Below are 14,011 nucleotides of genomic sequence, written 5' to 3' on the forward strand. Positions count from 1 at the left end.
TTTTTTTATTTCAGAAAAGAATTGCGCTCTGATTTCCTCTATATCTTTCTGCTGTTGCTTATTTTCTATCGATGCTATTAATTCATGCATTTGAGCTGAGCTAGTGTCCTCTGCACTTGTTCTGGGTGGGCACTGGGTTTCTTCCATATGTTTCTGCATTTGATTCTTTAGTTCAAATGTTATTAATTCAAAGATTTCTTTTTTCATTTCCAATCTGAGGTCTTCTATATCTTTGTGCAGATGTTTTTTTTTTAATTTCAGAAGCTGTTGATTCATTACTTTCAGCTGTGTGATTTCCAATTTTTTCCGTGTTTTTGTCCTCTGCACTTGTTATGGGTGGGATGGGTTCTGAGGTTGCATTTTGTTCCTTCTCATCATTTTGTGTAGCATTGTCTTCTGCCCTTTGTTGTAGATCTTTGCTGTAGCTATAACCTTTGCACGTACTGAAGTTCAGGTGCAACTCTACAAAGTTTGGACTTATCCAGCTGTGTCTGGCTTGGGTCTGCCTGATTGCTCAGCTCCTTCCCGCTGCTGCCCTTGAGGGTAAACCTGTTGTGCCCCTGTGGCAAGATGTTCTGCTCCAGGACTAGCTGGGTGAATCTATCTTCTACACTCTCTGCAGGGATTGCCGCTGCAGGGTTACACCCCAGGCGTGCATGCCAGGCCTGAGGTGTGCCTGGAGGGTGCAAGGTGAAGTAGGGGGAAGAGGAAGCTCTTCCACACACTCACCGGACCTGGCCTAGGACTGGGTCTGGCGGTTCCCACCTACTATGCGGGCGGGGTGGGTTCAGTACTGCAGAGTGATGGGGGGCGGCCCAATTGCGTGGGAGAGGGTCCAGCCCACGCAGCGCCTGGGCTGGAACTGGTCCCGCTGGTGCAGGGTAGTAGGAAACTCTCCACACACTCACAGGGCCTGGGCTAGGACTGGGTCTGTGGGTTTCCTGAATGCGGCAGAAATTCCTACTTGGCGGGTGGGTTGGGGGAGGTGCTGCGGAGTGGTTGGGGGCGGCCCAAGGGGGTGGGAGAGAGTCTAGCCCATGCTGCGCCTGGGCTGGGACTGGTCCCGCTGGCACAGGGTCGCAGGAAGCTCTCCACACACTCACAGGATCTGGGCTAGGACTGGGTCTCCATGCTAGTTGCTTTTAAGAGATCTTTTCTTACCTTTTCACTAGGTGCACCACTGTCTTCAATATCTGAAACTCTGTCTTCACTTTCACTCAAACGTTTTTACAAGCTTGTGATTGAGATTTTAAGTTTCTCCAAATCTCTTTGTCTCTCCTTCATGCAATCTATTTCTTTCCTGTATTGCTTATTCAAATAATCTGTCATTTTTCTAATCTCTATTTTTTAATCAATGTCTTTTGTAGAAGCATTTACTAAGTCTTTTACTTCAGTGTTTTTTTAGATTGGGCTTCCTCCCGATGTTTTTGTAGTTGATTTTTTACTTCAGATGCTATGAGTTCAGATAATTGTTTTGATATTTCAGGAAAGAAATCTGCTCTGCGTTCCTGTATAACTTTCTGCTGTTGTTTATTTACTATCAATGCTATTTATTCATATATTTCAGCTAAGCTAGTAGAGAAGAATTCCGTTCTGAGTTCCTCTATGACTTTCTTCTGTTGCTTATTTACTATTGATGCTATTAATTCATACATTTCAGCTGAGCTAGTGTCCTTTGCACTTGTTCTGAGTGGGCATTGGTTTTCCTCCATATGTTTCTGCATTTGATTCTTTACTATAGATTCTGTTAATTCAGGGATTTCTTTTTTCATTTCCAATCTCAGTTCCTCTATACCTTTCTGCAATCATTTCTTAATTTCAGAAGCTGTTGATTCATTGATTTCAGCTGTGTGGTTCATAATTTGTTCTGTGATAGTGTTCGCTGCTCTTGTTATGGGTGGGCTTGGGTTCTGAGATTGCATTTTGCTCCTTCTCCTTGTCATTTTGTGTAGCACTGTCTTCTGACCTTTGTTGTAGAGCTTTGGTGCAGTTATAATCTTAGCACCTACTCAATTTCAGGTGCAGATCTACAATGTTTGGATTTATCCAGCTGTGCCTGGCTTGGGTCTGGCTGCTCTGCTCAGCTCCTTCCTCCTGCTGCCCTTGGGGATGAACCTGTTGTGCCCCCTGGTAAGATGTTCTGCTCCTGAACTAGCTTGGTGGTTCTGTCCCCTATACTCTCTGCAGGAATTGCAGCTGCAGGGTTTCATCCAGGCCTGTATGCCAGGCCTAAGCTGAGTCTGGAGGGGACAACGTGGAGTAGGGTGGAGAGGCAGCTCTCCCACACACTCACCGGGCATAGGCTAGGACTGGATCTCAGGTTCCTGGAATGCAACAGATATTCCTACTTGGCCCACCAGATAGGGATGGGGGTGCTGCAGAGTGGTAGTGGTGTGAGGTTCCAATGAGGTGGAAGAGGGTCTCACCCATGCTGCATCGGGGCTTGGGCCGGCAGATCCCACCGGAGCAGTGTAGCTGGCACAGTGTAGCAGGAAGCTCTCCCACACACTCTCCAGGCCTGGGCTAAGACTGAATCTGGGGGTCCCTAGAATGCAGCAGAAATTCTCACTTGGTGGGCGGGGTTGGGGGATTGCTGGGGAGTGGTGGTGGGGATCCAATGGGCTGGAAGAGGGTCTCACCTATGCTTCATCTAGGCTTGGGTCGGCAGGTCCCTATTGGTTGACTTCTTTGATGATAGCCATTCTTTCTGTTGTAAGGTGGTATCTTACCATCTTGTAAGATGGTTTTAATTTGTATCTCTTGAATGCCCAATGATGTTGAAGATGTTTTCATACATATATTTGCCATTTTTATCTTTTAATTTGTGAAGTGTATATTTACCTTAGATGCTCATTTTTGGATTGGGTCTTTGAATTTTGGAGGCCTTACTTTTAAAAATTTTTAATGTTCTAATAGGATTCCTTTGTCTGATGGACAGTCTGCAATAATTGTGTCCCACTTTGTGTTTTTTCTATTTACTCTGTTGGAGATTTCTTTTGATGTGCAAGAACTTTTCAAAAAGATGAGGTCTCAGTTGTTGATTCTTTGAAGTGTTTCCCATGCAGCTTGATTTTTGTTCATGAACTCTTTACCTATCCCTATGTCCTTGAGGTTTCTATCTACTTTCTGTTCCAGTATATTTAGTGGTTCAGTTTCAATATTTAAGTGTTTGACCCTTTTTGACTGTAGTGTTGTGCATGGTGATATACATAAGTCTGTTTTAGGCATATGGAAAGCCAATATTTGCAACACCATTTAATAAAAAGGAAATGAACATATTTGGCCCCTTTTTCAAAGATGAGGTGGCTGCGTGTGTCTGCAGTTGTGTTTATAGTTTTATTGATCCTCAGTTTTGTTTTGTTGCCAATGCAATGCTGATTTTATCATAGTAAGTTTGCAGTACAAATTCAAGTCAGGGATTTTGATGCCTCGTGCTTTTCTTTTGTTACCCAGAATTGATTTTGCTATTCTAGATCTTTTCTGGTTCCAGATCTGTGAGCTATACTAATGTTATTTTAATCAGGATTGAATTGAATCCCTATAACAATCTTGGGTGTATGGCCATTTTCACAATGTTGATTGTTCCTATCCAGGAGCAAGGAATAACTTCATTTTCTGAGATAATCTTTGATCTCTTTTTTTCAAGTACTATAATTTTCACTGTATACAAGTTTTACTTCCTTCATGAGACTTATTCTTAAGTATTTCATTTTTGGGATGCTATTATGAAAATCATGGTTTGCATATCTCTCTTGGTGTATTTGCTGTTAGTGTATAGAGATGCTATTGATTTTTGAGTATTGACTTTGTATCCTGCTATGAGACTGAATTTAGTTATTAAATTTGCAAGACTCTTGGTGGAGCTCTTATGGTCTTTTATGTATAGTATCATGTCATCTGCAAGTAATTATAATTTCACTTCTTCCCTTCCAGTCGTTATTCTTTTTATTTTTTTCTCTTGCCTAATAGCTCTGGCTAATGTTTCCAGAACTGTATTGAACAAGAATGCTGACAGTGGGCATCCTTTTATGGTTCCTGATTTTAAAGTGAATGCTTTCAATATTTGTTCATTTAGTATGATGTTGGCTATTGGGTTTTCATAGATAGCTTTTATCAGATTGAGGTAAAGACCATCTATTCCAAGTCTCTGTAGTGTTTTTATTATGAACGAGTATTGTTGAACTTTGTCAAAAGTTTTTTCTACATCTATTGGGATGATCATGTGATTTTTGTCTTTGCTGATGTGGTGTATTACATTTATGATTTTGCATATATTAAACTATCCTTGCATTCCTGGGATAAATCCATCTGGTCATGATGCATAATTTTCTTGATGATTTGCTGTATTCTGTTCACTGGTATTTTATGGAACATATTTACATTTCTTTTCTTTTTTTATTTTTATTTTTTGGTAGAATTGGGGATTGAATTCAGGCCCTTGTACTTGCCAGGGAAGCACTTATTCCATTGAACCATCTCCCCAGCCCCTATTTACTTCTATTTTCATTAGGGAGATTGGCCTATAGTTCTCTTTTCAGTTGAGTTCTTCTCTGGTTTTGGTATCAAAGTAATACTTGCCTCCCTGAATGAGTTTAGAGTTACAGCCCTTTCAATTTCTCTAAACAGTTTGAGAAGAGTTGGCATTAGGTCCTTCCTAAATATCTTGTAGAATTCAGCTGTGAATCTATCAGGACCTGGGCTTTTCTTTGTTGGTAGGCTTTTGACTACATTTTCAATTTCATTGACTGATATTGAGTTAGTCAGAATTTTTATATCTTCTTGAGTCAGTTTTTGTAGTTCATGTATATCTGGGAATCTGTGTATTTCTTCAGTCTTTACATCCTGTGAGAGTAAAGGTTTTGCAAATAGGTATTGATAATCTTCTGAATTTCTATAGAGAGTGTAGTGATGTTACCTTTTTCATTCCCTATTGCATGAATTTGAATTTTTTCATTCCTTTTTAAAATGAGATTGGCTAGGGGCTTATCAATTTTATTTACTCTTTCAAAGAATCAACTCTTTTATTATTTAATTCTTTGTATTGTTTTCTTTGTCTCCATTGTATATATTTCTGCTCTGACGTTTATAATTTCCTGCCTTCTTTTGACTTTGGGCTTGACTTAATCTACTTTTTCTAGGAATTTAAGGTATAACATTATTTATTTAGGCTCATTCTGTTTTTGTGATGTGAGAGTTTATTGTCATAAATTTCCTCTTTTTTTTACATGTGGGTCTGCTTTGTTTCATTATGAATATGGTTTTAGTTGCATCCATTTACCTACAAAAGTCTTGGGTTTATCTTTCTTATAGCTCAGTAATATTCAATTGTATAAAAACACCACTGTTCTTTGTCTGAAAGACAGTCAGCTAAAATTTCTTCCCAACTTGTGGGTTTTCTTTTTATAATGTTGGTGACTTCTTTTGGTTTTTTTTTCATAATTTTATTGAGAAACAAATAGCAATGAGACACTTTCAAATCAAATTGGTAGGACAGTTTCAATAATTGACACATTGCATACTCTCTACCTAGTGGTTATTTGTTATACAAGATGCAGACATGATTTCCTATTTACAAACACTATCAGAACAAACCCCTTTATTCATTAAGAGAATGCAACTATAAATCTATCCTAACCATTTTGAGTACATAGATACAAAATTGACATTCATTTGTATCCCTTTTTATGTTTAGTTCCATCATTTGAAAATTATAAGTGTGTTTACTCAGCAAAATATTCTAAAAGAGTCCAACAGTCCATAATAGTATTGGGGCTTCCGCTTGACAGGCAGTGTCACAAATTTTAGACCTGAGTGCCCTACAGCTCAACATAACAGCATGGCTTTACTTCTTATACTTCATTTTTATACTTTTCTGCTAGATGGTTAAGACTAAGATGAAGCAAGACCTATGCAACAAGAGTTGTAGGTTTTGGATCTGATAAGGTCAGTGAAATTCCCTCAGGATTTATCCTGAGATCCAGTACCTTGGGCTGTAGATCCTTCATCAGAGTCACAGCCATTGCATGGCCAATATGCTTTCTATGAAAGCCTGAGAGAATGTTATCCGTTCATGTGACTCACCTTAGGCACACTCTACATCATTGATCACTTTCCTCTTTGACCCCATAGTTTCCTTGATCAGAAAATTTCAGACACTACTGAGTTACATGACGTTACAGTACAATTTCTTATATGTCCTGAGACTGAATTGACCTTGGAAGGCTAGGGCTAAAATGTTGGCTTTCCTTGTAACCATCCATTTTCTCTAATTTTTGTCTGCAAACTTAGGTTGTTAACCCTCCAGAAGAGAAGTTTATTGTTATTACCATAGAACCTAAGCTGTTAAGCTTAACCTCACTATCTGTCTGAATATCAAACGTCTTAGGCAGAACATGGAACAGGTAGTTTTCATCAAGTTTGATATGTTGAACTTTAAGTCACTACAGAATATGAAGGAAAACATTGAAAAATTAAAATATATTTTAAAAATAGGCATAAAGAATTGTATAATTCTTATGTTTACACATAAGTTGAGAAATCTAACCATATACAACCTTGAAGCAAGATAGTCCAACAATATTCCTTTTCCCTGTCTCCTGCCTTCATTCACCACCCTCTTGTTTTTGAACAATCATCTACCCTAAAGACAGCATGGCAGCAACGGTCATGTCATGACAAGCAGCCCATATTCAGAAGACCAGAATGGCAGGCACTCCAAGCATGTACCTACTATTACAAATTGCCATCTTCAGTGCAGTTGCTTCATTCACAGGTGTCAATATATATAGTTAGTCAGGATGAGAATCATTCTAATTAATTGCTAGATTCAAAAATCTTCTGAAGATTCTCAGGATCATTGCCTTACCCATCTTCTACATATAACTGTATGGCCTGTCACTGTCATGTTTCCTAGCTCGTCTCCTTTTCCTCTCTTTATTAGTTAGTCCTCAAGTTCGTGCTTTCCTTTTATTTGTATTATACTTTCTATTTGTATTTCTTCCTCTGAGTTCTTATACTAGGGAAAATATATGATATTTATACATGTGTGTCTGATTTATTTCACTTATGAGTATATCTTCAAATGGCAACCACTTCAATATAAAGGGTTCGAGTTTATCATTCTTTATCGCTGAGTAATACTCCATTGTGTAAAAATACCACATCTTTTTCATCCATTCCTCAGGTGATGGGCATCTTGGTTGTTTTGAAGATTTGGCTATCAGTAATTGTGCTGCTATAAACATAGGCACACATACATCACTATGATATGATGTTTTCAGAACCTCTGGGAAAATTCCCAGTAGAGGAATAGCTGGTTTAAATGGGATTTCCAGTCCAACTTTTCTAAGGAGTCTTCACACTGATTTCCCTAATGGTTGCACCAATCTACACTCCCACCAGCAGTGGAGAACGGATCCTTTTCCCCCACAGCCTCTTCAACATTTGTTGTTGATTTATTTCTTTATGATAGCCATTATATCTGAGGGAGATGATATCTCAATATTGTTTTAATTTGCATTTCATGGATGGCGAGTGATGTGGAGCATTTTTTTATATATTTATTCTCTTCTTTAATTTCATCCTCTGAGAAGTGTGTGTTTATCTTGGATGCCCATTTCTCGACTGGGTGTTTAAATTTAGGGGCCCTAGTGTTTTTCAGTTCTGTATAAACTAGAGAGCAGACCTTTGTCTGAGTTCTTTTTTTAAATGATTTTTTCCAAATTTGTGGGTTGTCTTTTCACTTTGTTGGTAATTTCTTCTGACGTGCAAAAACTTCTCAGTAAGAACAAGTCCCAGTTGTTAATTCTTTCAAATGTTTTCCGTGCAATTTGATTTTTGTTCATGAACCCTTTCAACAGTTCCTCCTACTTTCATTTCCTGGAGATTTAGTGTCTCTGCTTTAAAGTTTAGATCTTTAATCCATTTTGACTTTAGCTTAGTGCATGGTGGTAGACCTGGGTCAAGTCTTATTTTTCAGCATGTAGGGAGCCTGTTTTTCCAGCACTATTTGTTAAAGAGTCTATCTTTCTTCCAGTGAGTATATTTGGCCCCTTCGTCAAAGATAAGGTGGATGATTGTGTTTGTAAGGGCTTTAGTATCTTCTAATCTGTTCCACTCATCCTCAGGTCTTTATTGTTGCCAGTACCATTCTGATTTTATCACAGTATCCTTGCAGTATAATTTCAAGTCAGGAATTGTAATGCCTCCTGCCTTGTTTTTGTTGATCAGGATTGCCTTTGCTATTCTAGGTCTTTTCTGGTTCCAAATAAATTTTAAGAATGATTTCTCTAGCTCTGTGAGGTATGTTGTGGGTAGTTTGATAGGGATTGCATTAAATCTGTACAGCAATTTTTGGGATTATGGCCATCTTCACAATGTTGGTTCTTCCTATCCAGGAGCATGGAATATCTTTCCATTTTCTGAAATCCTCTACAATCTCTTTTTTCACAGTATTTAAAAAGTACTTGAAATGATCTTTGATTTATTTAGTTAGATTTATTCCAAGGTATTTCATTTTCCTTGGTGCTATTGTAACAGGTATTGTTTCTATAATTTCCCTCTCAGTGTGTTTGTTATCTGTGTAGATGTATGCTATTTACTTTTGAGTGTTGACTTTGTATCCTGCTGGGTTTTTGAATTTCTGTATTAATTCTAGTAGCTTATTGGTGGTGTTTTTCAGGTCTTCCAAGTAAAGTATCATATCATCTGCAAATAATGTTAATTTAAGTTCTTTACCTATTTTTATTCCTTTTATTTGTTTCTCTTATCTAATGGCTCTAGCTAATGATTCCTGAACTATATTAAATAGGATTGGTGATAAAGGACGTCCTTGTCTTGTACCAGATCTAAGAGTAAAAGATTTGAAGTTTTTCCCATTTAGAATTATGTGAGCCATTGGGTTTTCATAAGTGACTTTTACCAGTTTGAAGTAGAGACCAATTATTCCAAGTTTCTGTAGGTCTTTGAACATATACGAGTGTTGACTTTGTCAAAAGCCTTTTCTGCATCAATTGAGATGATCATGCAGTTTTTAGTTTTCACTCTATTGATATAGTGTATTACATTTATAGATTTTCAAATATTGAACCATTCTTGCATCTCTGGGATGAATCCTACCTGGTCATGGTGTATAATCTTCTTGATGATTTGCTGTATTTTATTTGTTAGGATTTTATTGAGGATTTTGGCATCTATGTTTATGAGGGAGATTGGCCTGTAGTTGTCTTTCTTAGTTGCATTTTTTCCTCGTTTTGGTATCAGTATACTACTTGCCTACAGAAATGATTTTGGGAGGATTGTTTCCTTTTCAATTTCATTGTAAGAGCTTGAGATAAATTTCCTCTTAAAACAGCTTTCATTCCATCCCATAGGTCAGAGAAGTTGTATCTGTATTTTTGTTAGATTGTAAATATTGTTTAGTTCTTTTATTTTTTATGTGACACATTGAGTGTCCAAAAGGGTATTATTTAATTTCCATGTATTTATAGAGTTTTTGATGTTTCTTTTGTCAATTTCCAGTTTGATTGCACAATGATCTGATAATATGCATAGGATAATCCTGATTCCTTTGCATTTATTTGTGTATGTTCTATGGGCTAGCACATGATCTATTTTGGATAACACACTATGTGCACCTGAGAAAAATGTATATTCTTATACTGTTGTGTGGAACACTGTGTAAAGATCTCCTAAGTCCATTTTTTCACAAGTTTGTTTTAGTTCTGGTATATTTTTGCTTATTTTTTTTCTGGTTATTCTTTGTGTAATGGGATGTTAAGTTCTCCCAGTACAATTACATTATTGCTCATTGGATTTTTCATGTCTGTTAAAATTTGACATATATAGTTGTGGACTCCTATATTTGGTGCATATATATTTATCATTTTTATCTCTTCCTCTTACTGTTTTCCCTTAACAAGTATGTTGTGGTTATATCTTTATATCTTTTAATCACACTTGGTTTGAAGTTGACATTGTCAACAACCAGAATAGCTGCTCCTACTGTTTTCTGGGTTTGTCTGACATGGACTATTGTTTTCTATCCTTTGATGTTCAGTGTATTAATTTTTTTTGAGTTGAATGTGTTTCTTGTATTAAGCCTATTCCTAAATTTTGTGTCTTGATCTCCACTGCCAGGCTGCTTCTTTTGATTGGTGAATTTAGTAATTTACATTGATAGTTATAACTGATATGTATTGGCTTAATATGTTATTTTCCTACTGTAGGATCCCTACTTTTTCCCTTTGCTTAATTACTTGCTCTACTTGGTGATTTTCTTCTGTTGCTTTTGATGTTGTGGTCATTTTTATTTCTTTGTGAAATTTCTTTCTGTACTCTTTTTGGGTTGATTTGTCTGTCATGAATTTCTTCAGTTGTTCTTTGTCATGAAAGTATCCTATCTTTCCATTAAGTTTGATAGATAGTTTTGCAGAGTACATCAACCTGTGCTGTATGGTGTTTTCTTGCATGGCTTCAAATATCTCACTCCAAGCTCTTCTTGATTTTTTCTTTTTTTTTTAGATTTAGCAGTATACAACTTTTTAAAAAACTTCATTTATTTTTATTTTTAATTTTTTAATAGATTGCAAATTGAAAATAAATTATTTACAAACATAAATGAATATAACAATAAAAATTGTCCAAAATAAAAATGAAGAAAAAATTTACAGATCAGTCACAATAGTTCATTGTGTCAAAATCAAGAAACTTATATTCATATAATTAGAATTCTCAAAGTCTTCTTGATATTTTTAAAAATAATTTTATTGAGAAGGAAATACCAATGAGACAGTTTCAAAATCGATTAGTAGGACAGTTTAAATAATTAATACATTGCATATTGTTGTCTTAGTGGTTATTCATTGTACAAGATGCAGACATGATATCCTGTCCACGAACACTATTAGAATAAATCTTTCTATTCATTGAATTACAAGAATGTAGCTGTGTATATATTCTAACTATTTTGAATATACAAATACAAAATGGTTGTTCATTTCTATCCTTTTTTTTTGTTAGTTCTGTCAGAGAAGAGTATTCTATTGTCATTTAAATATTATAGGTGCGTGAATTCAGGAAAATATTCCAATATAGTCCAGTAATCCATAATAGTAGTGGGTTTTCTGTAAGACTGGCTATGTCTGAAGTTGTTGACTTGAGCCATTTACAGCTCAACATATTAATATGGCTTTACTATTTATACTTCATTTTTATACTTTTCTGCTTGATGGTTAAGACCCATATAACAAGAAATGTAGCTTTTGTACCTGATAAGGACAATTAATTCCCTCAGGACTTATGTTGAAACCCTGTACCACAGTTTGTAGATCCTTTGTCAGTGTCAGCCATGTGGATGAGTCATGGCCATTGCGAAGCTCTTCTTGATTTAATGATCTGTTTTGAGATATCTGCCATCATTCTGATGGACTTTCCATTATAGGTGATTTGTTTCTTCCTCTCTCTCTCTCTCTCTCTCTCTCTCTCTCTCTCTCTCTCTTTCTCTGAATGCTTTCAGGGAAGGTTTGGCTGGCTTGAGTTGTGGGGATTGAACCACAGCAACCTGAGCCTGGCTGCTTTGTTGAAGCAGCCACTTAAAGAACTGAGTGAACTAAGGGGTAGGCACCCCTATTTCTTCTCTTTTTAACAACTTTTAACAGTTTGTTCTTTTGCTCAATTTCTTGGATCTTGATTATTATGTCTGGATGAAGATTTATTTTGATTGTGGCTACTGGAATTTTTTTTTATATGCCTCACTTCTTTGTCAGATTCTTTTCCCATGCTTAGGAAAATTTCTACTATTACTTCTGCAAACAATATTTTTATGTCTTTTGTGTTAACTCCAGCTGCTTACTTGATACCTATTACTCATATTACTTTTTTTGCATCATATTGCAGGTGTTATATTGTTGTTTCCTGGTTTCTCATTATTTTAAAGAGATCTTTCCTTTTGTGTTCACTATCTTCAATGCTACCTTCAAGGTCTGATATTCTATCTTCTGTTTTGTTCAAGTGGTTTGACAGCTTTCAATAGAATTCTTAATATCCTGGATATCTGTTTTAATCTGTTTCAAGCATTCTACTTTCCTGTATTGTTCTTTCAGTGTTTCTTTCATTTTCCTATTCCTTTCTATTTTTTTTTTTGTCTATTTCTTCCTTAACTGTGTCAAGCAATTCTTTCATGATTGTTGCCATTTCCTTTTTTACCTGAGAACTATTTCTGATCTGATTTCCTCCATAGCCTTATGGAAGGGTTTTATTTTTAATTTTTTACTTCAGTTTCCATCATCAGAAATTTGAAAGGCCAGCGAAATAGCTCAAAGGCTATTAAGGCAACTCAGTGGACTAAGCACCTGCTTAGGCATGTGAAGTGACGAGAGTTTGATCCCTGGTACCACATGCTGCACTGGTCCCTGCCCAAGGATGAGCTGAGCTGGCCAATGAGTCAGGTGGCACATGCCTATAATCCCAGTGCTGGCGAGGCTGAACACAAGACAATCACTATGAGCCTGATTTTTGTAGTGAGGCCCTGTATTTTTTAAACACATTTTTTAAACAAGAAAAGAAATTCATGATTTGTGACTTCCAAGTTCTTCTATGACCTTGTCTCCTGGACTTCTTTTGTGTGGGTTAGTGGTCCAAGATTGCCTTTTGTTCCTTCTTTTGGCCATTTTTTGAAGCCCCCAGTGTTCTCCCTGACTCTGCAGAGAAGGTAGGTGGGTGGGGTGTGAGTCTGCAAGGCTCTCAGGAGAGTGGAGGGCAGAGTAGGCTCACCAAACTCCTGCTGTGTGGAGATCAATGTGACTTGTACCTCATTGAGGAGAGGGGGAAAAGTCACAGTTGAAGAAGGATCTGATGATGATGAGTGCAAGCTGAAGTTTTTCCAGGCTCTCTTGATGGTAGGTTGATGCAGGATTGTGCTCCCCCAGGCTCCTGCAGTTTCTTTCAGTAGTCACATCTCCCTGGTGATCTTCAGGGTGAGGACAGGTAGATGGGCTCAACAGAACTCTGGTGGGAAGGCTGATTGGTGAGTCTAGGGCTACCAAGTATTCTTGGCAGTCTTCAGAGTATAGACAGGCAGCCAGGCTCAGTGGAACTCCTGCAGTACAACCTGGATGGCATAGGACCTTATTGTTTCATTATTTTCTAAAGTATATTTTATGTTGTTTGTGTAGTATTAGATACAATATTGTTGGTGTCTTAAAGAAGTTTCTTAGAATTGTTGCAGAAATCTTTTAACCTGTTGTGATACATGGTCTTTGCTTTTTTGTAGATATATTGGTTTATGGTGGTATTTTTTGGAAGTACTTGGTCTCGGCTCTCATGGCTTCAGTACGTCAATATTCCATTTTATGGCCTGACGGTAAGTGTGCTTGTCTGTCTTTGTGATTGGGCTCTCAGGGTAGAAACAACGAAAATAATGGTCATCTTGTTTTCCTGGATATTGCTCTAAGGAGCAGTGGATGAAGAAAATCCTCATTTGCAGAGTTTAGCACAAAGTCAGGGAATCCCCTGGGGTTTTCTCCAGTCTCCCCACTCTCTGTGGGAAGTGAAGGATGGGGTAAGTTTCACAGTAAAAAGAAAGATTGACCAATGATGAAAACATATGGTTGTGTTTCAGTTCAATATGGAAATAAATTAGATGACAGGATACTAAAATACAGTTTGCATCTCAACTAAGAACACGTAGACCAAGGAATACTCATAGCCATCTTTGCTTTTGTTTTGTGGGAATTGGGGATTGAACTCAGCCCCTTGCGCTTGTCAGGGAAGCACCTATTCCACTGAGCCATCTCCCCAGCCTGCCATCTTTGCTTTTGCAAGCTAATAAAATGCAGAGAAAATTCTGTTTGCTAATACAGTATAACTGGGTTTCTCACTCCCATAATTATAATTAGCTTTGGTAAAAACAACAATGAAGGGGCTGGAGAGATGGCTCAGTGGTCTAAAGCACCTACTTAGAACAAGCTTGGCAAAGCATCGGGGACCGCGGTTCAATCCCCCAGCACCACAT

At 37.3% G+C, this 14,011-nt stretch overlaps 1 protein-coding gene across 1 annotated transcript in view; it reads left to right on the top strand.

Annotated features, from left to right (window-relative positions):
- Positions 1-14,011, top strand: part of LOC101584331 (ATP-binding cassette sub-family G member 2) — a 209,682-nt gene that overhangs the window by 193,786 nt on the left and 1,885 nt on the right. Inside the window, exon 14 of the mRNA XM_004640645.2 lies at positions 13,271-13,360. Coding sequence (XP_004640702.1) covers positions 13,271-13,360 — 90 coding nt within the window. The remainder of the gene's footprint in view (positions 1-13,270; positions 13,361-14,011) is intronic.

The sequence above is a fragment of the Octodon degus genome, unplaced genomic scaffold (genome assembly GCF_000260255.1).
Source record: "Octodon degus isolate 3935 unplaced genomic scaffold, OctDeg1.0 scaffold00125, whole genome shotgun sequence".
NCBI lineage: Eukaryota > Metazoa > Chordata > Mammalia > Rodentia > Octodontidae > Octodon > Octodon degus.